General features: G+C 41.9%; 1 protein-coding gene across 1 annotated transcript; it reads right to left on the bottom strand.

Moving 5' to 3' along the window:
• Positions 1 to 12,124: 12,124 nt before the first annotated feature.
• On the bottom strand, positions 12,125 to 17,745 carry SLITRK4 (SLIT and NTRK like family member 4). Its single transcript, XM_088527606.1, has 2 exons — positions 17,690 to 17,745; positions 12,125 to 15,784 (listed from the first exon to the last, which is right to left on the bottom strand). Exon 2 carries the CDS (start codon positions 15,732 to 15,734, stop codon positions 13,224 to 13,226), a length of 2,511 nt encoding a protein of 836 aa, XP_088383732.1. The 5' UTR covers positions 15,735 to 15,784; positions 17,690 to 17,745; the 3' UTR covers positions 12,125 to 13,223.
• Positions 17,746 to 24,912: the final 7,167 nt, after the last annotated feature.

The following is a 24,912-nucleotide window of genomic DNA, read 5'->3' as shown; positions in this document are numbered from 1 at the left end:
TAAATATTTCATGAAAAAATCATTTTTAAAGACCAAATTCCACCCATCCTTTTCTCCTTGTACTTTTGCATTTGGCATTGAAACAACTATAAACAGGCACACTGGTAACAAGCTAGGTGCCCTGTGGATAACAGGAGTATCATCACTAACACAAACCAAACCACACACACACACACACACACACAAAGCCCTTACATAAAACACTGGAACCATAAATACCGCCAGGGTAGTATTGATTGAATCTTATTCTTGAATTACACCAAAGCTTTTAATTCCATACTCACTTGCTGTTTTTCTTTAGGACTCAATTACATTTAGTCCTATATTCTCCTGAGGTCTTATACTACAATCAGGGCATTTAAACATGAGCGGAAGTATTAGCTGCATTTTCCGGTTTGGAACTAATGTTATTAATTTATTTTAGAAATGGACCCTCAAATCTGTGTTTCAAGGCAAATAAGTTTCATTTATATGGTGTATAAGTCATTACTTAGCATGCTTTTGCTAAGTATGTGACATTCTGCAAAACTGGTCCATCACCCAAGCATTTTCTATTAAATTCTATTATTTTAGTATCAGCCTCCAAAATCTTTCAGTCCCACAACAAGGTAATTGGTTGCTCTTCAGTTTTAGGGAACAGCTTTATGGATTTATCAATAGTTTGTGTTCCCTCTGGATCACCAGAAGTGCCATTACAGGAGGACAACACTTGAGACCTTCAAGCCTCACACACACTATAAACAGTAGAGACTGGATGGTGGGAGAGAAAGGAGAGCCCGGCTCTCAGGGAACCATCCAGCTACAGCTCTTGGGGACAAACTGAGGAAGACCATTGCCATGGGAGTGACCAGCCTCCCTTGGTTCTGCTCCTTGCAGGCAAGCAGGATCGGCACTGACCTGATGTTTCTTCCCAAGAAAAGCAGGGATAAAGAGGACAAATTCAATCCCCAAGGTCTACAGCTTCTGCAAGAGCCCTGAGCAGTCTTGTAGCCTGGAATCGCAGCTCTGCTCCGAGCCAGCTGCAGAGGACACCATCCTTCAAGACTGCTGCTCTTAACAGCACTCCTGAAGGCTCAGGAGGAAGAACATCAGGGTAAATTAGCCCATCTGTTTTCATCTGGCAGGAATTCAGGGAAACACAGTTTAGCAGAGTGCTTAAACACATGCTTAACCTAAAGCTTGCTATTAAGGACCCAAGGAGGTGCTTCGCTGGATGGAGAGAAAAGCTTTGGTACAGGGGCGAGAGGGAGGAGCTCGTGGTCAATCACACAGCAGGAGGCTTGAGAAACCGCGAGGGAAGCTGGTTCCAATGTACATGGGGATTTTGTGCAGCTCACCCACTGGGTGCAGTGGGGGTGGCGGAGATGCGGGTGGCAGGTCCGCTGCAGTCATAGAAAGGGTCCCTTGGCAAAGCACACGCTGCCTGTTGGTTCATCCTTGCCTTTTTCTAAACGGAAACGAGACAACACATTGCACATGACTAATCTCTTCATAACGCATTTTGCCTCCTGAAAATTGAATATAAATACAATTATTTTTCAAAAGAAGGGGAAATCTGCCAGATCTTTTATAGTGGTTCTTGTAGACAATACAATCCATCACCTTTCCATTAAAGAACTATACAAAATGAAATATTTAATAAAAAATAAATTATATATTAATGGCCAATGCATCACTGAAATCCCTGGAAGTTTACAACAGTGTATAAGTCAGAGTGTGTATTTTTGCAACAACTCAGCCTATTCTCATGTAATTTTCTGATTTGCTCAGGGTTTTGCAACTCCCTAAGCAATCCACAGCTTCCAAGTCACCTGTAAGCAGAAATTCCTCTCTGAGCTTCGGAACCAGAACCGCTCCAGTTCCTCCCTCAGCATCTATGAAACATCCCTTTACCTTATCATATGGTGCATGCCTTATTTGTGTCTCCATCATCCACATTCTGTTTTACTCCAGTTGGCAGTTGTGTGGGAGAAGAATACTCTCATAAATGAAAAGATTAACCCCTGGATTCCACTCAAAATTGAGCCCAACCTGCACCGCATCCTCCCTGCAGAGGAATTGCAGTTTTCGAAGGAAGCGTTGAGTGGGCAGAGAGGCAAAATCAGAGGCGGCTTCGAAACAAACGTCGCTGGCAGGGCTATGCGCAGAGGGGAGCACCCTGCTGGGATAATGAAAGAGCCACGAGGAGATTTATTCCAAGATCAAGACCCTAAACATATTTAGGTGTTTAACTCCCATCTCCTTGAAGTGCTGCACAGAGAAGACCTTGGAAATGTCTGCTCTGTGGGGACAACGAGACCCCACAGCCTGGAGCCTGGCGCCGGAGGCCCTTGCTGCAGGGGCCCTGCCGCGCCGGGCCCACGGCACTGCCTGGCGCGCTCCCCGCTCTGCAGCCCCGCACAGCGTGTCCGGGTTCAGTTCCCAAGCACGCACTTCGACACCACCTCCTCGTGTCCCCAACACAAGCCTCTCATGTGACACCTCTCCCATGGCCCATCTGCCGCCATCCTGCCCGCCGGGGGAGGGCAAGCTACCAGGGCATTAGTGGGGGAGGCAGCGCCAAGTGAAGGCAAGTGCCCAAGGGCCTCAGCTGCTGGGTAGGCTAAAATCCCTGTGGGGAGAAGAAGCAAACAACACAGCTGCCTGATGGAAGAGCCCAAAGAGATGGATTCAGTGGCTGCGGGGTCAGGCCCTTCAAGTGGAAATGAAACAGAGAGGTTTTTCTGCAATCATGTAGGCTGGCCTCGCATCTCTCTCGATATAAAGAAAACACAAGGCCCTGCCCAACATGGCAAGCACTTCTCTGCCTGCAGCCTAGCACGTTAAGTACATTTTCTTTAGGTTTTGAAAAGGCCAGCCCCGCATTTGCCTTTCTGACAGACCACCAGGCCTGTTAGTGCAGCTACTGCCTATGATGGAAATCTACGTTGCTTCTTTCAAAAATTCCTGCAATATTTCTTGACACCAGAAAGCAAGCTATCTGATAGGTAGTTCACACAAATAGTTCCACTGGCTTCTCAGGAGCAGAGCAAATCCTAAAAAGAATAAATGTTTTGCATTTTTAATCTCCCCCAAAATAGCTTAGATATGTATGATGGCAGTAGCTGTGAAAAGTAATTGCTGCACAGGGACCCAGTTACTGACACACTTCAAAACAAGTCAAAACTCCCACCTGGTTTGAGCGAGGAGTGTAAAGGGGATGAAAGAAATGGATGAAGATATCATTTTAGACACTTACTACTGGCAGCTTTCATTCATTCTTTTTTTCTTTATTCTAACCACATTAACCAAATCCTACCTACCACTAGAATTATCTTTTTTTTTTTCAACCTGAACTTCCTACAAATAAAAAATCCCAACCTGAGGACAAATTGAATTCTGTAAAGCTTGTATAATATAAATAATAACTATGAGGCTCTGACCTGTGGTCCTCATGCTTTAGAGAGTCACTACTGTGTTAACATGACTTTTAAAGGTTACATAGATGGAGAAATTATGCCCAGAAATAAATGATTTTGTTACCTTCATTGCTGTTTTAGTAATAATAATAATAATAAAAATAACTACCTACTAAGATCAACTCTAAATTATTCCATGTAGTTTGGGTAGAGTTGGAATCTCCTTGCACATAAGTCTAAGTAATGGCAACATTTCTCCGGCTTTAATTACAATAACAGTGCTGGGTAGTGCTACATTAAACTGACCTTTGGCATTACATTATCTGAGATAAATAAATTAAAAAAGAAAAAAAAATACAAACATAAATTCCTAGCAACAAACACAAGCATATGTTCTCATCCACAGTACGAAGTTGTTGCTACAGTGCCATCTTCAGTGCGTTACACAAAGTGGAATTCTCCTGGAGAGGATTTCTCTTTGCTTGCTAAGGCTTGGAAATGGACTAATGGAATTTATGTTTCACAGAAGGAAGAGGAAAAAGGGTGAACGTCTTCCCTTCCTATGTATTGGTGGGAATCATAGTGATATGATTCAGGAAACAAATGATTGCATAGGAATATATACAATTTGGGAACAGAAGTATCAGTATCCAGCCACCATACAAAGCTTTGGAGGTAAGACCAGTTCTCTCCTCCCACCATCTCTGGTACTAGCGATAAGGAGTGGGGACGATGCTTTTGCATATGCACACTCCTTGTGAGCGGTACATTACAGAATCATTGAGAGCTGTTAAAGCAAGTTTGGCAGCACATTCTTTGCACAGAGGAAGAAAAGTGACATACCTCCCCAGATTTGAGGTAGGTCCCACTCTAGCCATACTGTGCAGCATAAAATGATCAAACAAGCTCGTCCAGCCCAGCCACCCCAAACTCTAGCGCTTAGGGTGGATCCAGAAGGGAAGAATTATTTTCCTGGTGCGAAACAGGCACCAGGCATCATACTGAAGCAGTCCAAAGAAAATCATTATTATAGTCCTGCTGTGCTGCTTTCCTCCTTGTTTCCCTGCACTGCCAAAACAAGGCCATTACTCAGCCCTGCTACACCCTTCTCTGGGCCATGCTACAGAGGTCTGCTCCACAGGGTACAGGAGAAGACATCTCTGCAGAGGTCAAGTCCCCACCACACCACTTCCCAGTTGTCTCTTTGGTCTTCCTCTTTGCAAACTCTGTAATAAATACCTGGGCGAGAATGTATGAATACATACTGCTGTTTCAAAACCAGGTGGCAATGAGCAACGCAAGGCAAACTGGCCTAATGGCTGTATAATGTCAAAGGGAATACTTGCACGGACACAGGAAATAGGAACCAACTCCAATTCCATCTCAGCCATGCAACTTGCTAGCGTAAGCTGAAACTGCAACAGGTGCCAATCTTGTATTCTTGAAAAATATTTATTATTATGCTGCAGATGTTCTCTTTGGAAGGAACACATTTGCTTATCTTTGTTAGACTTACATATTTTCTGGCATATGGCTGAGAGTTGTATTACTCTATTGAGAAAACAGGTTTATTCAATGGGTGAAGGAGGAAAGTATAGAGAAAGGAAAATCCAACTTATTCGTTTTCAGTGATATTTCTCAATCTGAACAACAGAGTACTAGTACAATACAATGGTGTTCCCCTTCTGATTGCATCGATAATATTCTGCATTTGCATACTGCTTTCATTTTGATAGCACATTACAAATATAAGTGAATCCTCAACAACACGCTTTAAAATATGTAATCCTTACTATCTTTGCTGTCATATGCTGAAGCGGTAAAAGGGAGTTTAAATTACTTGACAAAGCTACATATTGTACGTGTCGGATTCCTGCTGTTCTCGTTGGCCATCACTTCTGCCCATCACTGAAGCGTGTATGTGACTACATCACAAAACCACATTCATGGCTTTGCTCCAACAGCTAGAGTGAAAGTCCAGATTCTAGGGGAAGCTGCTTAAAAGATAAAACCTCCTAGTCCTTCCTTGGCTGGTCCTTATTCAGTAAGGATTACAGGTTGGGGCCTTATTTACTGGCAATATCCCAGCTCTCTCAAACCACCTTCTGAATGTTTCTTTTAAGATAGAGTTCATTTACACTGAATAAAAAGAAATATTAATTATAGGTTATTAATGATGCATTTGCTCTTCATTTATATCTTTATGAGATATATATATATGAGAATTAAAAGTTATTATCTAGGCATCCAGACAAATCTCCTGATCACATTTGTAAGCCCATCAGTTTATTGAGACCGATCCCAAAAGTAAAGGTCTTTACTAGTACAAAGCAGGATAACTCCATAGCAACAGTCAGAAAAGAAACTATAAGAATCCCATTTATTACAAAGTATTATCTCTATCCAGAGGCATGATCCCCTGGTATGACATTTGCATTTAATATTGGCAACTTCATCAGTCTGCAGACATACCTCTGGCTGCAGCATCAGACCTTGTAGCCATGCTGAAGAATGAGTCTGCTCTAACTCCAATTAAAGCAAACAGAGAGGGGAATGTTCAAACAACTGTATTTAATTTCTACCACGCAGAAGGTAGCAAGACAATTATGATGTATCTTTGCAGCTAAATAGTGCAGCTAAACTGTGCTGCACCTAAGAATTCCTTGGCTCCCGAAGCACATTTAACACACACAGCACAATTAACAAGTTCGAAACCTGCATGCTAAAAATATAAAACTAACTACTTGCTCTTGTCTTAGCAAAATACCTTCTCAACATAAATAATTATCCAGCAATATGACCATTCTTTAAAATCTCTTTGAGTATTTTTCTAGTTCAATACGGAAAAATTTGAATTCAGCCTGCTTTGTTTTTCATAAAAAATGAGGATTCTTTTCCCATTCCTATCCTCACAAAACACACACTGCACATATACCAGACCAGCTACCTGGAGTCTTATTTGCAGCGTGGAGACAGAAGACAAGAGGAGTACCCTGCTGAGAAGGACTCAAAGAGTCTCTGAAATCCTGCCGGGGAGCAAGGAAATCTGCTGTACAGTACATTGTTTCCTGCAGTTTTTTGCAGTGAAGAGCTCAAAAATCTGTCAAAGCTCTCTGCCCTTCGTGACTCTGCTCATTGAAATGCACTTTCTGTGCAGCAAGTCATATTCAGATGTGAGCACTAATGTATCTCATGAAGAAAGACTCTAACATTTGCAGAACTGATCAACAAACATTAGACAGACCTCTGTACCCAAGAACTACCAACACACACAAATGCATCCTTGGTGAAAAGCCTCTTTAAGAGATACGTATCGTATCGGTTTTAATAATTCCTTCAAGACACTTCAGTGACAAGCAATACCAAAACCTAGCTTTGGCAAATTGGTGCAGACATCTGCAGGATTTAGCCCCCAGTACAACTGTCAGCATTCAAAGGATAGAATCACATTTACTTTACAATGTACTCCTTACAGTCATGAAAACCCACACTTTCCATCTTGAAAAGCTCAGCTTTACGAGAAACTTAAGCTGCTTCCTATCTCCATTTTGGATGATACAATCTTCTTTTTTGTTTGTTTGCTTGTTTTTCAAATCAGCAAAGCCGTTTTTTCTCTGGAAACGGCTATTAATCATTGTCTAGAAAAATATTCATCTGTAAAGGACTGGAAGGTGAAACAAGAGCATGAAGTAGAAAGATGTCAGAAGGATGTCAGTAGAGGGATAAAGAAAGGTCACAGGGCACACATTTCTAGGAAATGACAGGAGATTAAATCAAGAAATAAAATGCTTGTGGATAGGGAGAACGAAGGTAGACATCACCTCTTGCTTTCTGACTAAGCAGAGGCCAGCAGGTCAATCCTGCAAACACTCAAATGCCTATCAGTGTTGATTTATTCCAGATTCTGTCTTGGCACATGCACGTGGATGCTTGCACACACGTTCGTACACATATATACATATATAAAATGCAAACATGGTATCAGTTAGGTGTTTTTTCCTTATCCGGATTCTTTGTGCTGTTAAGAAATTATTTCATATTTAATGACTACAAAAAATTCAGAGAAGGAGAATGAAAAATCAATATAATACAACATCAATCTGCAACCTAAAGAGCGGTATCTTAGAAATAATAGACTATTCCAAATACATTATTTCCAGGCAATAAGTACATGATTTTAAAGATTATCAATGACTAAGAATAAAATTAACTGTAAAATGAACATACTTCAATAAAGCTCCTATTTTAATATGTGAGAGGATTGAGGTAAGTTTGTTCCATTAGACACAGAAGATAAAAGATCTCATCTAATGCTATCCGGTGTATGATGCAAGTCTATGTACTAAAACAGGAAATTTAAATAGTTTTCTACCCACACTATATTTACAGAATGCACACAGCTCTTAAATCAGTGAAGGCTTTCATTAAGCAGGACTGCTCCTATACTGTAGCCTGTCCTACTGTTATTTAAAAGTAATAATAGCTCTGCCACAGCAAATTAATGGAACAAAAAGCAAGATCGTATTTTCTTTCTTCAAGTCAATTTTGTTACATTTCTAGTAAAAATATGGCCTGGCTTCTTTTTGATTTCCATGATAGATCAACTCCTTAAATAGTATGGTAAATTTCTGCTTTCATGTTTGCCAGCTTAAGTCTGATTTGATGCTACTGAAGCCTGTTTCTGAGAGGAGTTTGATCCTGGGCATTAACATTCTTATTTTTATTTCTCAACACAGTATCGATCAGAACACAAAAGGATGAATGAATTGCAATCAAAAAAAAAAAAAGAATAAATAGTGGAAAAACGTGTTAGAAGAACATTGCGGAGTTCCTCTATATTCAGGAAACAATGTATGTGTATTATTTTCGAAACATCAGTCTTGATCCTCCAGTTCATCAGAAAGAACTTATATTAGATATATGAGCAGGCCTTTCCTTTCCTCATGAATGTCATGGATTTGCTCCTAGCACTTCACTGGAGTTGGCAGTGAAGAAAAACCACAGTATGAAGTCCTGATTTTCTAGTCCATATCACATTCTGATTCTCATTCACTACCATTACACTGCATGTTAAATCTGGCACAGCAGGGGAATGTTTAATCTAGATATCGATCCGTTCCTGCTCCTCACCCCTTCCAGGAAGATTTTTATTATTCTTTGCAAAAACGTTTTACTACAAAATCTAAATTTGGAAGTTAAAGTACCTAAAGATGCCTTTTCAATGTTCATTTATGAAAAACATCCTAGTTAAAAGGTATATGGATTGATTTTTTTCCCCCTTTTGGTAAGGGATTAATTAAAGATAAATTAATTTTGTTCCTCTACAAAGCTGTCTTACTGAAGGTGATTAATAAGAAAGGGAGAAAAATCAAAACGAATGCCCCTAGCATTTGTTTGAAGTGTGACTGTTCCTCCAAACACTTCCGTGTCGATGATTGTGGACTCCAACCAGAAACAGATTTCTGCTCACGTTACTAATGCAGAAAGTTCCCCTGACTTCTGAGGGCCTATTTTCATAACTAAGGGAAGGAGGATTTTGTTAGACAATAGGATAAATTTCCATTAAACAATGACAACAAATAAACTGTCCCAGGTGATTAGAAGACAATGTTTAACTACTTAACAGATTCTCTTCCTCCCATACACAAATAATCTGAAAGAGAATATTTCAGGCATTCAACAAACTGTAGCTTCAGAGATACCATTGTACCAAACAATTTTATTAATACTTCATACAAATTTCTTAAGTCAATAGTGGCTAATATTTAGATGTAGCTGAAGGCAAACCAAAGTCATAAACAAGTTTTCCTTATTTTACATTGGACTGGATGTTAAAAAGTAGCTATTCTTACTATAAACTAATCTAAAATAGGAATGATGGAAGCAGGGTAAAAACAATACATTTTGTTTTCTTGGCTTTATTTCAAAATAGAGTGATTATAAATACATTCTTTTTATTTTTCCTTCCCATCTCTTTGGATGCAACTGAAAAAAAAAATCTCACTGTGCTCATTTCGTACAATATCAATGTACAAATCATGCAAAAAATATTATAGATATTATACCACCATCAAGTTCTGGATGTGTTTTGCTAACTCTGAAGCATTTGTTAACAGCATTCACAAGGCCATGCCGATCATAATTTATACCACCCTTATGGCTTTTTTCAAAAAAAAATCATGGAAAAACAATTTCTTGATATTAGATTTCAAATGTCTTTATTGGTAATCTGGAACACTAAATATAAATATAAATTGTCTTAACGGCCTTGCATACTTGCACCTTAATAGTTGCTTTCTGATAAAATTGCACATTTTTTTTTTCATTTTCATTTATTGATTTCATTAAAAAAATGTGAACTTCTTTATAATACAATGAACACAACAGATTATGTTAACACCTTCACTGATTTAGTCCATGTCTATGGGTCTTAATGGCCATTTTACAAGCATGGCCACTCAAACCAATGTAGTGAGCGGACAGGTCTGTTCAGCCAAACCAGAAGATTCGCTTTCCCAGATGGGCTGACCGTAGATTTGAATGGACTTTAAACTAAAACTGCTGCATAGACACATAACACTATCTCAAACCATGGAGGAAATAAATTGACATCAAGGTTGTCATTCAAAACAACAATATCACAGAAAGAGTGTTTTGCCAGCTTCTACACTCTTTTTACTCACATTATTATGCCTACATATTGCACCATACATGTAAAACACTACGGAACAATTTCTACGGGAAGGTCCAGACTGTGCAACCTTTACTGATGCTGGTGACCCTACACTCGACTGCGTAATCCCTACGGAGCCGCGGGACAGCTCGCGGGAGGAGACGGCTGCCCGTGTGCGCTAGGCAACGGGCTCCATGGATTATTCTTACACACGGTAACTCTTCTGCACCTGCTTCTTTTGAAGTCCATGACAAAACTTCATCTAAGACCCTCTCTTGAGCAAGTGCTTTGTTTTAGGCTCATGACCAGGACCGTGTGATTTAAATTAAGCTTGAATGCTTTACCAGTCCGAGGCCTCAGTGACTAGGAAAATATGATCTCGCATAGATGTCACAGTACATAACAGTACATACAGCTCCTCTCATCAGCAAGTAGATGAAGAACGTCATCTTCTCCTCTTCTCACCTCAGGAAGAGAGGAAAACAAGCTCACTTTTCCTAGCTGAGGAAGGTATGCTGGCTTGCCAACTGTTCTTTTAACTCAGGGCAACACCTGACACGAGCACACAGTTTTTAACATCATCTCGGAGCCTTCATTTATTTGCTATTTTCAAATGCCTTTTTAACGTTGCCTCTCACCAGAAGGGTACGGAACGAGGCACGACAGCTCGTGACAACACGTGAAGGGTGTCACGAGCCTCGCACCTCGGCAAGTCCCCGCGAGCCTCGGCTCATCCTAAAAGCTGCAGCCTGGGCGCAGCGGGAGGCAGTGACCGTGATCCCCCCCAGCTGCCCCCAGGGCACCTTCAACACTCCCCCAGCTGCAAACTCCTGAACAAGCTCAAATACTCTGTTTAAGGTCTTGGCAATGTGCTGTGTCAATGGGAATCCTGTATGCCAAAAATGCATATATGCATAGTGACCATCTCCTGAAAATCCCTATGACCTCTTGAATTAAGTTAAATTATTGTGCATGGACAACAGCAGCTTTTTGAAAGATCAACTGAGCCATTTATTTGTTATCATTTTATTATTTGAAGTCATTTATATACTGTATGTTATGGAGAAAATAATAAATCAACCCTCTTTCTAGGTTACAAGAGCATAAACAAATCTGTCTGAAAGTAGAAAATGTCTTTTTGTTTTCTTTTAAATAAAGCAGCTTTTTTTTCTTTTATTTTTTCCTTTAACTTCTTAAAAAATATACTCCAGGCTGTTTGCCAAGTATCATACCAGAATAAAATTTTTACAGCAGTGTCATAAAGCCCTGAAATTAGAGGTTTACAATGCAAAAAGCTGATACAGCCTTCCCCACATTAGTGTGGGTCTTGCTGTAATATTTGCTAGTTTCAAATTCATGAAAAATATTCATGCTTATTACCTACTAATCTTGATTTATTTATTGACTATAAATGGTGGATGGGAAAAAAAAAAGAGTTCTGGAAGCTAAAGAGATAGAGGGTCTTATCCAAAGCTCATTGAAATACATGAAAAAAATACTGTTCACATCAATGAACTTATGTTAAGTCTCATAGTATGGATTTTCTGTGTGAGACTTTACCAAGTAAATCTCTACTCTCATCTCAAGCTACCATCTATCTATCTATCTGCGAGATAAAATGGGTATTTTCCATCCTCCCGCCTACTTTTCTTTTCCTAGCTATTCAGAATCAGCTTTCACAAAGGTTTTACTCCCTATACATATGAACTACACAATACTCTGAACTGAACTGAGACCACTATATTCATTTTACAGTGTGGTTTTAAATAGATGTGATTTGCCATACAGTTTACTGTTCTGATAGATTTTCTGATTGAGAGCAGTCAGACAGATAGTAAGAACCAAAACACTGATGCATATACAATGAAAATATTACCCTTATCATGAATTCCTGTAGATACTTGTAGTGAAAACTATTTCGATTAAGCTGTAGAACCCTGAAAAGCAAGACAACTGATGGCAAGTAATTGCCTGAGACACAATACTAAAAAACTAATGAATCTATTTTAAAATGCACCATTGGTAACAAATCTGAAATAAGATAATATGCTAATTTCACAAGAATAATACAGAACAATTTTATTATTATTATACCTGATCACTTAATTCTGGATAACGCTATACATTACATCCCCGGATTCTGTTTGGTATATTGTTCTGTTTTTATTTATATTGAATGATTAATGCATTGTGATCAGGAAAACAAGTCAGGCATATTAAATACATATTAAGGAGTACATATTTTCCTATTTAGTATACAAAGTATTTCATAAATATGAATTATATTACAAAAATAGTTTCTGCTACGCTCACACAGTAAGCACTTTGACAATTTTGGAAAACCCGTTAGGGTTGCAAGCGTTTCACGTAACTGAGAAGGAACTCTAGTTTTCTTCGGAGATGAGTCTTACAACAGATTCTGCATAAACATCAAGTATTTTCTTCAGATCACCACAAATGCTGCAGAAGTCAGGTTATGCTTTTTTTTTTAATTTTATGTATAGACAGGTATGTTTCAAGTGGTCAAATTTATTTCATCAGTATGTAATGCATGGTATATTTTAAACAAATATTTGCACAATTTAACATTATAATTCCAGTGGTTTCAAGATGCAGGCCATAAATGTAACCAATTTACACATACTATCGAATGTTCTCTCTTTGCATGCTTGTTACTTTTCAGATAATCTTTAAACAGTGCCATTACAACACCACAAATCAAAGGATTACTCCAGTTCCACCAACTTAAATCCACGTGCAGGATGAAGGACCCAGCTGAGGTACAAACACCAGTACCAGGTTTCTTGTGTTTGCTCTGACAAATCACAAGGAGACGAAGGTTTAGCATTTAAGGTACAAAACATATATGCCTCTTGAGGTTAAATTCAGTGTAATGTGTATAAAGCATCCCTTTGGCAATAGAGTTTGCAGTATCCCTACAAGATTCCACAGGGCATGAGCTTTATGTAGTAAAACCTATTAAGGAATTTCTCCTCTACTGACAAATCATGTGCAGCTACCATTAATCAGTACCCTTGGATACCCCTGCCTCTATGCCTATCAATATAATATAGTATTTGGAAGTTAAAAGTCAACAAAAGGCACTTTCATCATTAAATAAATGTCCTCTGTAGGCAATAAGATTGCATGACCTATATTTTATTCAAAGCTGTTTGTTCTTCAAGGACTTGTAGATAGTCAGGTGAACCTTGAAGTTTAGCTTTTAGTTCAAAATATTCACTCTTTCTTTGTTCTACTACAATTTTACTATGATTACCACCTATTAGGGATTTCTTGTTTTTTTTGTCTTGTTGTTTCTCTGGGTAACGTATTTCAAAGCCGCTAACCCCTATACTGTTGTATTCTTTTTTACTTTCAAGAAAATTCTGAATAAATACATTGGAATCCCTCCCAGGGAATAATTCATCCAGTTCATCAATTGTGCTGAGTCTTTTTCTATCCACGTGCAACAAATCTTTCTCTTTGTCATTAATATTTCTCAGGATGACTTTTTGTCCTGGTGGATCAGCAAAGGTGAAGCCCGTCTCAGACTCCTTTAAGCCACAGGTATGGCTTTTGCTCATCTGCTCGATGGTTTGAGGAATGAAGGCCTCTGCGCCCAGTCCGTCTTTTTTGTTTGCTTTGTGGTCGTGCTTCCTTAACTGCAGTTGCATTGAACTGCATTCCTGGTTTCCCATCCCTTCATGCTTGACAGATGGTTTTTTGTTGCGCCGAAGCACAAAAACGAGAAGACAAAAAGCCACAAACACTGTTAAAATAAGCACAACTAATATGCTTAAGATGAGGATGGACAACGGAACTGGGCCGCCAGGAGCACTCCGTATTGGTCCCAGTGGTGTTGTAAAAGTGACGGCGGGCACAGGACTGGAGAACAGAGCGGATGGCTTGTTTAAGAGTTTGGGACAGAGGATCTCGTTTTTCAGAGACTTCAGTTCAATGTTAGCAAACTGTACAGGTGTTTCACATTTCAACTCCTTCACCACAATACCTTCATTTAGCTTTTCAAGCCACAGTTTTAAAGCAACTAAATCACACGTGCAGTCCCATGGATTACCTTCCAAATCAATTTGTGTCAGAGATTTTAGCTGATCAAGAACGCCACTTACAGGTAAATACATGAAATGGTTGTTCCTCAGATTCAGTCTAGCAAGCGGCGCACCAGCAAAAATGTAGGCTGGCAAGCTTCGCAGAAGGTTGTTGTTCAGGTAGAGCAACTGCAGGTTTGGCATCAAGTCAAAAGTGCCTGCTAAGATTTCTTTGATAACATTGTATTCCAAATATAGATACTGCAAATTGTGGAGGCCAGCAAACATTTCTGGGCTCAGGCGCTCTATCTGATTGCCGTTGAGATACAATCTCCGTAAATTCGTAAGGTTGCGGAAAACTTCTCCCTTGATTACTGAAATCCGATTGCTGCCTAGATGCAGTAAATCCAGCCCCTCGAACTCAGTGAAATCTGCCGTGTCCACATTCTTAATGTAATTGCCATTTACGTGCAGCTTCTTGGCATTTAGAGGTTTCGGTATGAGTTCGGCCATCGTCTCTATATTTCTTTCTTGGCAATTTACACTTAATCCCAGGTCAGAAGGATGTGTTTTGCAAACACAGGGCACGGGGCAAGGCGTCAGAGGAGGCACCCTGGTCTGATAGGATACGATTTGACTGAGATTGCGATTGGACAGCGCTTTGCCTGCTACTATCCCCGAGATCTTGGAAGGATTTGTCGTTTTCGGAGGCTTTGTGACCAACCTGTGCACCGAGGTCTGCGTGGTGTGGCCGTTGGGGGTGCTGTAGCCTGGCTCCAGCTGCGCGGGAGGCAGGACGCGCACATCAAAGTCGCTGCCCGTCCCCATGGAGCACAGCTCTTGCTTGTTGGTTTCCTTCAGCAGCCTCCCGTACAGGTCGCTGGGTGTCTCGCAGATGGCCTCGCCAATGTAGATGTTGTAGGGCATGTTCTCCAGCCACGCTTTCAACGGCAACAAATCACAAGTACAATTCCAAGGGTTGTCTTCCAGCTGCAACTCGACAATTCGCCCAATGTGCTCCAGAACCCCAATGTATGGAAGCTTCTGTATTCGATTCCCTCGTATATCCAGATGGGTTAGAGAAGCAAATCGAAAAATATTATCAGGAAGGAATGAAATCAGATTGTCATTAAGGATGAGGACTTTCAGCTTGTGAAGCTTATTGAAGGCTCCCCGTTCAATAAACTTGATTAAATTGTAGTCAGCTTGGAGATACTCCAAGTTCTCTATGCCAAGGAAGGTATCAGCTCGGAGAATCTTTAATTCATTGTTGTTCAAGTGCAACTGCTTTAATGCACTAAGACCCAGGAATGCTCCTCCCTCAATGTTCTGTAATTTATTATTACCCAGTTGCAAGGATACTGCATGTGTAAAATTAAGAAAGGTGTTTGGATACAGAACAATTAGCAGGTTGTTTTGAAAGTTGAGGTGGTAAAAATTAGACCATGGTGGCTTAAGCTGATTCGGTCTGTAGACTGCAACCTTCTCACAGTTGACATAGAGTACATTCTCAACTGACACACAGGAGCAAACATTGCAAATTTCCACAGATATATCAGCATCTGCAGTTGTAGAAGAAACTGGAGATGACAGAACCAGAAAGAGCCACAGAAACATCTTCTTGTGATCAGCAAGCAACCTTAGACTCCTGAACAAAGATAAAGAATCTAAAGAAGAAAGAAGGAAAGAAAAGAGAAAATGTTTTTCAGTTGTCATTGTTCCAAAAAGCTGTTTGGGTTAAAAATTGTACTCCACTGAGCTACTGTACCTGCCAAGGATTATAGATAAACTACAAGCACTGAATTTCAAACAACATGAAAGGTTTTAACAACCCAAATACTCGGGAGCCTGAGTTTCAAATACAGAACATAAATATCTGCAGACAAATACAAATAAGTTTGTATCAAATACATTTCTCTTTCTCACACACTAAACATGCATAGCTAGCAAAGTAGAATAACTAAAGGAGATTCCCATTTTATGCACATTTACTTTCCTCAGTACTGCACTGCTCACATGTTGCCGTGCATTTCAGGAGTGTTCAACAGAAAAGCTGAAGTTAGGCATGATCAAAAACCTGGGTTCGGAAAGCACAGTGTATGAAGGATGAAGCTGCTGACAAAAAAAAAAAAAAGCAGTATCCACACTCAATGTATATGTACATATATATAATCGACGCATACAGATACCACTACAGTAATACTGAGATTCACTCAAGGGATGCATAGGTATGCAAGCACATTGTTTCTGTCACTTATTTTACCTAGTTTAAGTAAATAGGTGGTAAATCAATCACTGAGATACTAGTAACGACCCGCAGAAGGAGCAGATCAGCTCTAGGCAGCCAGCGGAGGCACACGGACGTGGAAGAGCATGCACGGACATACGGTCCCATCCCCAGGAATAACAACAACATCCCGACTTACAGGGTGAAACAAAGTCACAATTCACCAGTCCGACACTACGGAAACCTGACAAGAACAACTTTTCTCTCTTTTTTTTTTTTTTAAAAAAAAAGAAAGCCCCTGCAATTTGCTCTCATCCCTGCGCTGATACAGAGGTGGCTTTCAAGAACCCTTCACATACAGCCAGGCCAGCTGAGCTGCCATTTTTCACTCTGAAAATACCGAAGCTCCAAGATTTCCCCTGAGTTGCAGACTGTTTTTTTTTTCCCCCCAAACAAATCAGTCAATAATGAATCGCTTTCCCCCTCCAACACACGCATCGTCCCCGTTCCCCCTCTTCCCAACTTGCCACTTTCCTGTCGCGCGGTGGGAAGCAGCCGAGTTGGAAGGAGGGAGCCGGGATGCAAGCGGAGGGAGCCGGGATGCAAGCGGAGGGCGCAGAGCGGCACCGGAGGGAGCCGCGCGGCGGGAGGACGAGCCGGGGCCCGGGAGGGCGGCCAAGGCAGGAAGGTCGCGCGGAGGAGGGGGCGCGGGCGGCCGCCGCGGGACCCCGCGCCCGGCAGCGCAGCCGCTACCGCAGTTTTTTGCCGCAACGCGATGGCCGGAGCCGGCTCGGGGGCTGCGGGCTCCGCTCCCCGCGGGCGCCCGTCGCCCCCTGCCTCCAGGCGGGGAAGGGAGGAGGGTCCCGGGCACACTCGGGCAACACGCTGCGCGCCGCGCGCACACGCCGCCGGGGGATGCAGCCCCGCATCCCTTTGCAACAAGCCACAACCGCCCCCCCCCCCGCCCCAATAAATAAATAAATAAACAAATCTTTGCGAAACCCCGCTCCGCACCTCCGCGCAGTGCAGCCCGCGGCGCCTTCCCGCGCGGCCCTGGCCCGGCGCGAGGCGGCGGCGCCCGCGGAGCCCCCGCGCCGGCGCTGCGGGCAGCGGCCGGAGGGAGGGAGGCTCCGCAGGCACCGCCGCAGCTTTGTCCCCCCTCCCCCCGCACCTTCTTAAAAACAGCAGCAATAATAATTATAGTGATAGCACCAAAGCCCGCGGAACAACCATCATCACAAAAACAACAAGAAATAAGGAAACGCCAACGCAGCGGCGGCCCCGCTCCGCGCCCGCGCTCGGCGCGGCGGGCGATGCTCCCGGCGGAGCGCGGCACCTTCCCTACCTCGCGGCCGCTCCGCTCCGCTCCGCGCTGCTCCGGCCCCGGGCACGGCGCGCGCGCGCGCGGAGGCGGCGCGCAGGGAGCGGGGCGAGCGCGGTGCGCGGCTCCCCGGCGGGCTGCGCCGCTCGCAGCGCCCGCCCCCGCGCGGCGCGGAGCCCCCTCCCCTGCGCCGCGCGCAGACACCGCGCGCAGCGCCGCAGCGCGCAGCCCGCCGGGCGCCCGTTACCTTCCCCGCGGAGAGGCTGCGCCCCCGCGCAGCTGCCTCGGGCCGCGCAGCCACAAGTGCGGGGCGCGCGCGGGACGGCGCCGGTGCCACCGCGCGGGCTCCCGCCGCCGAGCAGCGCCGCGTGGAAAAGCGGGGGAGGGAAGGGAAAAACAAGAAAGTAGAGGTGGAAGGTGAGGGGGCAGCGCGGGGGGAACATTTGCTGCCACTTGCGTGTGCGGAACCGAATGGCTGCGAGGAGACCCAGCCGAGCCGCTCTGGAGACACCACGGCTGTTCGTGCATCCCCCGCTCCTTGCTTAGGTGAAATTCCTCCTCTGCCGAGGGAACAGCTGCAGCCTGAGGAGAAAAACCCCTCCAATGTTCCGCACTTGTGCAAAACAGCTTCTGCTAATTAAGAACTCCAACGACATTCCATAATGCAATTTGGAATGATAATGAACACCCCCAAACAAGGTGACATCTCTTCCCAAGGCGGAAGGGTCAGTTAGGCAAATGAAATCCTGCAAGGGAGTTCAACTGCTTGTCCTCTACTGTGTGCGCTAATGGGATTCAGTTAGAAAGCTCTTTATGTATTGCACACATACCACTCGTGAGTGCTAGTTCTGGGCAGTAAACATCGGGCAAGGGAAAGCTGCAACTGCTTTCTTCATTTACAGAAATGAAATAAATAGCTTGCTCCGAAGGCTGACTGCATCTAATTGAAATAATTGCAGAATGTTATTTTGCATTATGCGGATAGACTGATACCTGAAAACAAATGCGGCTCAGACATCATAATTTGCATATCACAACAGATCTTTACATGATCTGTGCTTAATATTCAACCAATTAAAAACTGAAGTCTTTAAAATGCAAACTACCTTAATTATTGAACCATTCACAAACTACTGTTCTCATAAAAGGGAGTGCATTTATATAAAAGGCCTGGTTTACATGCATTTGCATGTATTTTAATCTGAATTTCTCAAAAACTCTTTCTTCAAATAAACTTACGGAATAGAGAGCAAAGTTCCAGAATAAAATTCATTTAGGAAAATACCTGGCCCAAAAGGCTACTTTAATAACAGGTACCAAAATGCAGGCGTAAAGATTAAGGTGTGAGTTTGGTTTAACCAGCTACATTAAGCCGGATGTTAAACTATTTTCTTGCTTATGGGATGGGTGAAACAGCACTTAGACAATATCAAAGACAGATCACTACTCCCACCACCATTCAATCAATTGCTTAGAGGCTGAACCAAGAATCAACAAACATTACAAGGAGGCACATTTCTACTAAGTAAATCAGGAAATGAGTAAGTGCCTAGGAGAGCTGTATTTCACCATAACTAAATATTTTTGATGCTTCTATTATAAATGGTTATTGACAATGACATAAGTTTATGATGTTGTGGAATTATCTTAGAATGAAATTTAGTTATGCTGTACGATTTCATTGGTATGGTTTTAATATGCTTCACTTTTATATTTATTTCTAATTTGCAGCTACAAAAAATAACTCCTCCTGTAAATCTCATTTAAGTGGTTTCCAAGGTACTCGTCTTAATTTACAACATGTCAAATCCACTGAGAATTAGGCTTATTTATCAACATGCAGCCTGAAAAATACAACAAACCAAAGATCATTTTGGCAATTAAAAGCGAAGCACAAGCTCAAAGTCAAGACTAAGATCCAATACATGCTTAGGAGTAATTCGCTTTAACGGGCTCCATCCCAGCCTCTCTGGGTCAAACTGAGACCCTTTGAGATCTGGGTCAAATTTCCATACAAATTCTTTGCGTATCTATTGATGGTAGATAGTGACTGGAAGATAGCAGAGGCAGAAAGGGCAGCTGGGATTATCTGGTCTGGTTCCCTGAAGTCTACAAGATTATTCAGACTACACACCATGTTCATTAATGTCATCTCTAACCTTTTCTTAAACTTCTTGCTGTGATTCAACCCCACTCATCCCTCTTGATGATTTTTTTCCCTGTTGTTTGCCATGTGTTTTCCCCTCAGTTTAGCAAAAGGAGAGAGCAAGACCTAACAGACAGATAGGGCAGTAGCATAATTTTTGTGAAGAAATGGTAGAAATGTGTGGCATGCCACTCTCCACCGAGGAAACAGGCACAAGGCAGCATTCGGCACCAGGACAATTTGCTTAATGACAGATGCACCTAAACAGCAGCTCACAGCCCAGCAAGGTCATTCTTTGTTGACTACTAAAATTCACCATGCAATCTCGCCCCAAATTACATCTAAGCCTATTTGTATTTTGTTTCCTTTAATATTCTTGACAGCTTCTAAACAACACTTTTCTTCTAAACTCACATACACGCTAGGTCCTCTACCTCTGCGCCCTCACTTCTGGGGCCAAAGCTGTGATTTCCAAGTCTGTCAGGGAGAATGCATCCCTGCCAGAGAAGCACCCAAATGCGGAGGCCAGTGGAGATGCAACGACTGTACAGCACCGTCCCTGGAGGAAAAAAAAAAGTAACTCTTTGTCCCCATCGTCTGTAAATTTAGCCAGACTGTCTGTCAGAAGAGGGGGAAGGAGAAGCAACTTGAGAAGTCTGCATGCACCACAGTGAGTGTCTGCATGTGCATCCTCTTAAAGGTCCAGTGTGATAGGAAACAGTGTGAGTTTGTAATACACTGAGGACGGAACCACTGTGAAAGAGGACTGTGCTAAATAAAGTGGAAGAAATGCTGTCAAATATATGTCTCTGCATGGTCCCATATTATTTCCACCTAAGTTACTCCATTTTATCCAGAAACCCTCTTCAGTCCGCAACAAGTATAACCTGCTCCAGGAAAGCATCAGCTGAGAAAAACTGCAGTGCATGCATCCCTAGGACAGGGACTGGCAGGCGTTTTTCACTCCATTCATTTCTACTCATTTGCAATGAGTTGTTGTCTTAACTGCCTGATAAAGTGGGCATGCTGCTGGTCGCGGGCTTTCTCACTAATTCTCTCTGCAAACTCAGCCTGGGGGGATGTCCAGCTTCATAACACTGCTCTTGCCAGATTTTACTGTCAGGGCACAGTGGGTAGGCATTTAATTTTGCTAAATTGCAAGATGCCAGTGCACTGCCCTCGGTGCATGTTTACTTATTTTCTTTCTCTGCATTCAGTTGCCCGGAGATCATTCACCCTCCAGCTTACTGTCAGAGGCTAAAACCTATCCCTTGAAAGAGGTGTGAAATCAGAAGACAAATAAATAAATAAAAATCATATGCAGAACCTATCTGGGATGTTGCTCCATAAGGATTTGTGATATCAGGTCAAATGTAAAACCTGGCAGCAAGTTGATGTACCAAACTCTCCAGTGGCAACTGCTTAGTAAAGTAACTTCTCAGGACAAGAAATGCATTTACAATAAGGATTCTGTGCTAGGAAAAGCTGACAGTATTGAACATACTGAATCATCAAATCATACTTCATCTTTCCCTGTGTGAATGGCCTACAAACGCTGCAATAAAGAACTACAGGCATGCATGGCACAGAAATACCAAGTTAAAAAAAATCTGACTGTGGTTGGAAAGGAGGGAGGATATGAAGGAAAGAGGTATTCTAAGAAGGGGAAAAATCACCTTGTATTATGTTACAAGGCTTGTGTTTTTGCTTCTAGTAAAATATATCGTCTTCTACAGGGGAGCACTAAGCTATGAATGCCTTACCTGTAAGGCTTCCAGTCAGGCTTGGGTGGGTTGAAGTCGCTTGACTGTTACTGACTGTGAATAATATATTTAATATATTACAATTTAAGGTCTCCCTCCCCAGATTTTTTCTTACCAATGAGACTTTTCCTTATGACCTTCTGGCATTCTACAGACTTAAATGGAGTATCTTCCATTAGAAAAGGTGGATGTTTTATCCCCCTTTTTAGGCGACCTGCAAGCAGAAAAGTCTCTTACTTTATTTCTTTGAAAGTTCATGAAAAAAAAAAAGGAAAAGAAAAAAGATTAGGATAAAAGAGTATAAAGTAATGGTCATCCACTTTTGCAAGTGAAAAATAAAAACCTTACTTTTGCTGTTTGAGCTGGTGCTGGCTGTTGGATGAAGAGCGTCAAGCTGTGACTCTGCTGAACAGGGAACGAGCGTGGAGCAATTTGCCAACTGTTCCTCGCCCGCACGCTGGGAATGTCCCTGCCGGCTCCGCAGCGGGGAAACCGGGGTGGCTGCGAGACCAGGCATCTCCCAGGAAACTGTGTCCTTCAGACCTGTTGCTTGACTGTGGGAACAAGCCATACTAGAGGGAGGAAGTTTGAAGCAGAATTAAGACATTGCTTGGGTTTTGCTTATTGTGCTACTTAAATCTCTTTTTGCTGCTGAAATTTCTTCTGCAGCTGCCCTATTTTCCTCTACTTTCACATTTTCTGTTAATTTCAATTAAGGCCTCCATAGCTCATGAGCTTGACAGAGCTTTTCATTACTGTTTGTCTTTTTTTAAAGCAGGCCCACTCACTGTGCTAGCTTCCCTACTATCTCTAAACTATTGTGAAGAAAGACAGGAACATGGTCCCATCCTGCAAAAAAGCAGAAACTGCAAATACTTAATTGAGTGGTGACATTTTTTTAACTTAAATGCTTATGGGCCAGTGCTTATCAGATCTAAACTGTTCAGGGAAGTGACTCAAAGAAGAGATCTTTGCTTTTAAGAACAAACATTTTGGCACCAAATCAAAGTGATCAGGCAAGCGACCGCCGCTGAGAGTGCTCAGTGTGGAGAGAGATGGTAACAGATGTGAGGGGGAATGAACAGGACTGCGCACACAGCAACCACATGTGCTGAATCAGTTCACAGCTTCCTTTGTAACTCCACGCTCACACACATACAGGGGAATGCAATTTTAATCACAGTTCGTATGGAAAAGTAAAGGCATAAAGTAAACTTCTGCAGAGTTTCTTTGTTCCACTGGAGCAAGCTCTGGGTTTTCTAAGGCCTTTTAACAGTTAGAAATGAAAGATATCTTTTCTTTCCTTATGCCCATGGAATCTCATTTTTAGCACATATTTACCTAATCCTGAAAAAGCCAAAGGCAGATTTATGCATAAAGTCTTAACGATGCCCGAATAATGAAGACATCATAGCGTAAGGGACGATACGAGTCTTACTTGAATCCTCTTATGACAAGAGGAGGATATGCTTGTAGACATATTCATTATAACCAAAGGAATCAAAAACATTTTCTTTGCTTTATCTCAAGCCATGCGACCTGTATGCTCTTCTGACAAACCACATTCCAGGTCTCCTCCGAGGTGTGAAGCTATTACCTACAAGGGAAATCTGAAACCTGCATAAGAGGGGAACATAAGGGGCGATTTACTTTACAAAGTAAGCTCTAAAATCCATTAGAATATCAATAAAATAAGCAAGGAGCATGGCTGAGGAGGAAAAAGAAAAACCTGGCATATCATCACAAGGGGACCTTAGCAGGGAGCACATTAAACAACAGAAGAACAGATCTGAGTGACTGGAAAGAGCATCAGAGGGAGCAGTTTTAGGAAGCTTGTGCAGACCTTGGGAGGCTGGCGAGGAGCGCATGAGTAATGTTCTAACAGACCTTTATCCACTAATGGAACTGACTGAAGCTGACAATTATGACAATGGTAATGAACCTGTCCTATCTATTTAAGACACTTTGTATGAAGAATACAGGGAGAAAGAAAGGAAGATTATTCTTTGGTTGGTTAAAATACCGTAACTTCAAGGGATTCCCTGTCTGTTCACTCTGCACGGAAAATACACAAAAGCATCATAATTGCAGAACATTTAAATAGGTCATTTAAAATAGATCCTATAAAGTGAGAGAGAGAGAAAAAAAAAGTCCATCCTACTTTAAAGTCATTTTATGAACAAAAAAGAAAGAGGATTACTTTCCATTATCTTCCATGCTTTAGAAGGGCAAAAAGGCTGTAGATTTACTTTACAGGGCTTCTTTGCCTTGAGATCATCCTAACTGCGATGCCTTCTTGTTTGCAGAGGCCAAGGCCTAAGACACCTCATTTTCTCCCTCTTCAGTTTGTTCTGAAAACTTCATGCCTTTTCCTTACTCTATTTTGTGCTGCTGCTTCTGTCTCAGAAATCATTGTCATTATTGTATTTACTGAAAGAAGCTTTTGTTAGGCTTGTAAATGACATCACTGTATTATAATTTCTATCACGAGTATTCCAATAAAAAACCTTTTGGCTTTCATTGGGGTCCTGAAAGTAATTTTTGGACAAAATCAAGGCCTAGTGCTTTTTGCACTGAAACCAGCGAAGCCTGACTCGATTTTGTTTAAAATGAGGGCTTCTTATGCCTAGTCAATTTTTAGTCAAAAATTCCACACTATACTGGTGCTCTGAAAATAAACTTCTGTTGTCTTTGTAAATCAGCATTAACTCATACTGCAGCCACCAAACCCACTGAACTAACACCATGACATGCTACTCAACTATTGCTTTTTTTTTTCTCAAGTTGTTAGCTATGACGAGAACACAATGAACTATTAGAAGCTGAAAAGAGAAAATAAAATCCATGTATAATTCTAGTGCAAGGCTTTTACTTGTATATGTATTTGTATTTGACACTTTAAAACTGAGACATATAGTTGGCAGGTGAATACACACACATAATGGTCCAAGTTGCAGCTGAGATCAGTGGGCACGAAGCTGTCCTTTGGGTTTCAGCTTGATGTCTAATTTTTGGGTGCTGCTTATCAACATTTAATAACATTTCTCTTATTGGCACACAAATGTAACTGGGCATTAAAAAGTACAATTTATGATCCAGTTCATCAACCAGGGAAGCCAAATGGACTCATAGTGCTCAATCAGAATTTCTGGAAGTCATTATCTCACTTGCATTGTTGCTCTGGTTAATACCTGTCTTGGCCTATTTGAAGCAGTATCTCACTAATATCTGATTTTCTCAGCACTTCTTGTTTGTTTGTTTGTGTTTGTTTCTTTCCTAAACCTAGAAGAAGACTATCTCAAGTCTAGAGATCTACTGAAGATTTGTTAGAATGTATT

This window comes from Tinamus guttatus, unplaced genomic scaffold (genome assembly GCF_059628265.1).
Source record: "Tinamus guttatus ecotype Peru unplaced genomic scaffold, ASM5962826v1 Tinamus_guttatus_pri_ptg000287l, whole genome shotgun sequence".
NCBI classification, from domain to species: domain Eukaryota; kingdom Metazoa; phylum Chordata; class Aves; order Tinamiformes; family Tinamidae; genus Tinamus; species Tinamus guttatus.
This window is presented reverse-complemented; position numbering and strand designations above follow the sequence as displayed.

Bases quoted from the DNA above. Each gene is read 5' to 3' on its own strand.
- SLITRK4 (XM_088527606.1), bottom strand. From the start codon at position 15,734: ATGTTTCTGTGGCTCTTTCTGGTTCTGTCATCTCCAGTTTCTTCTACA.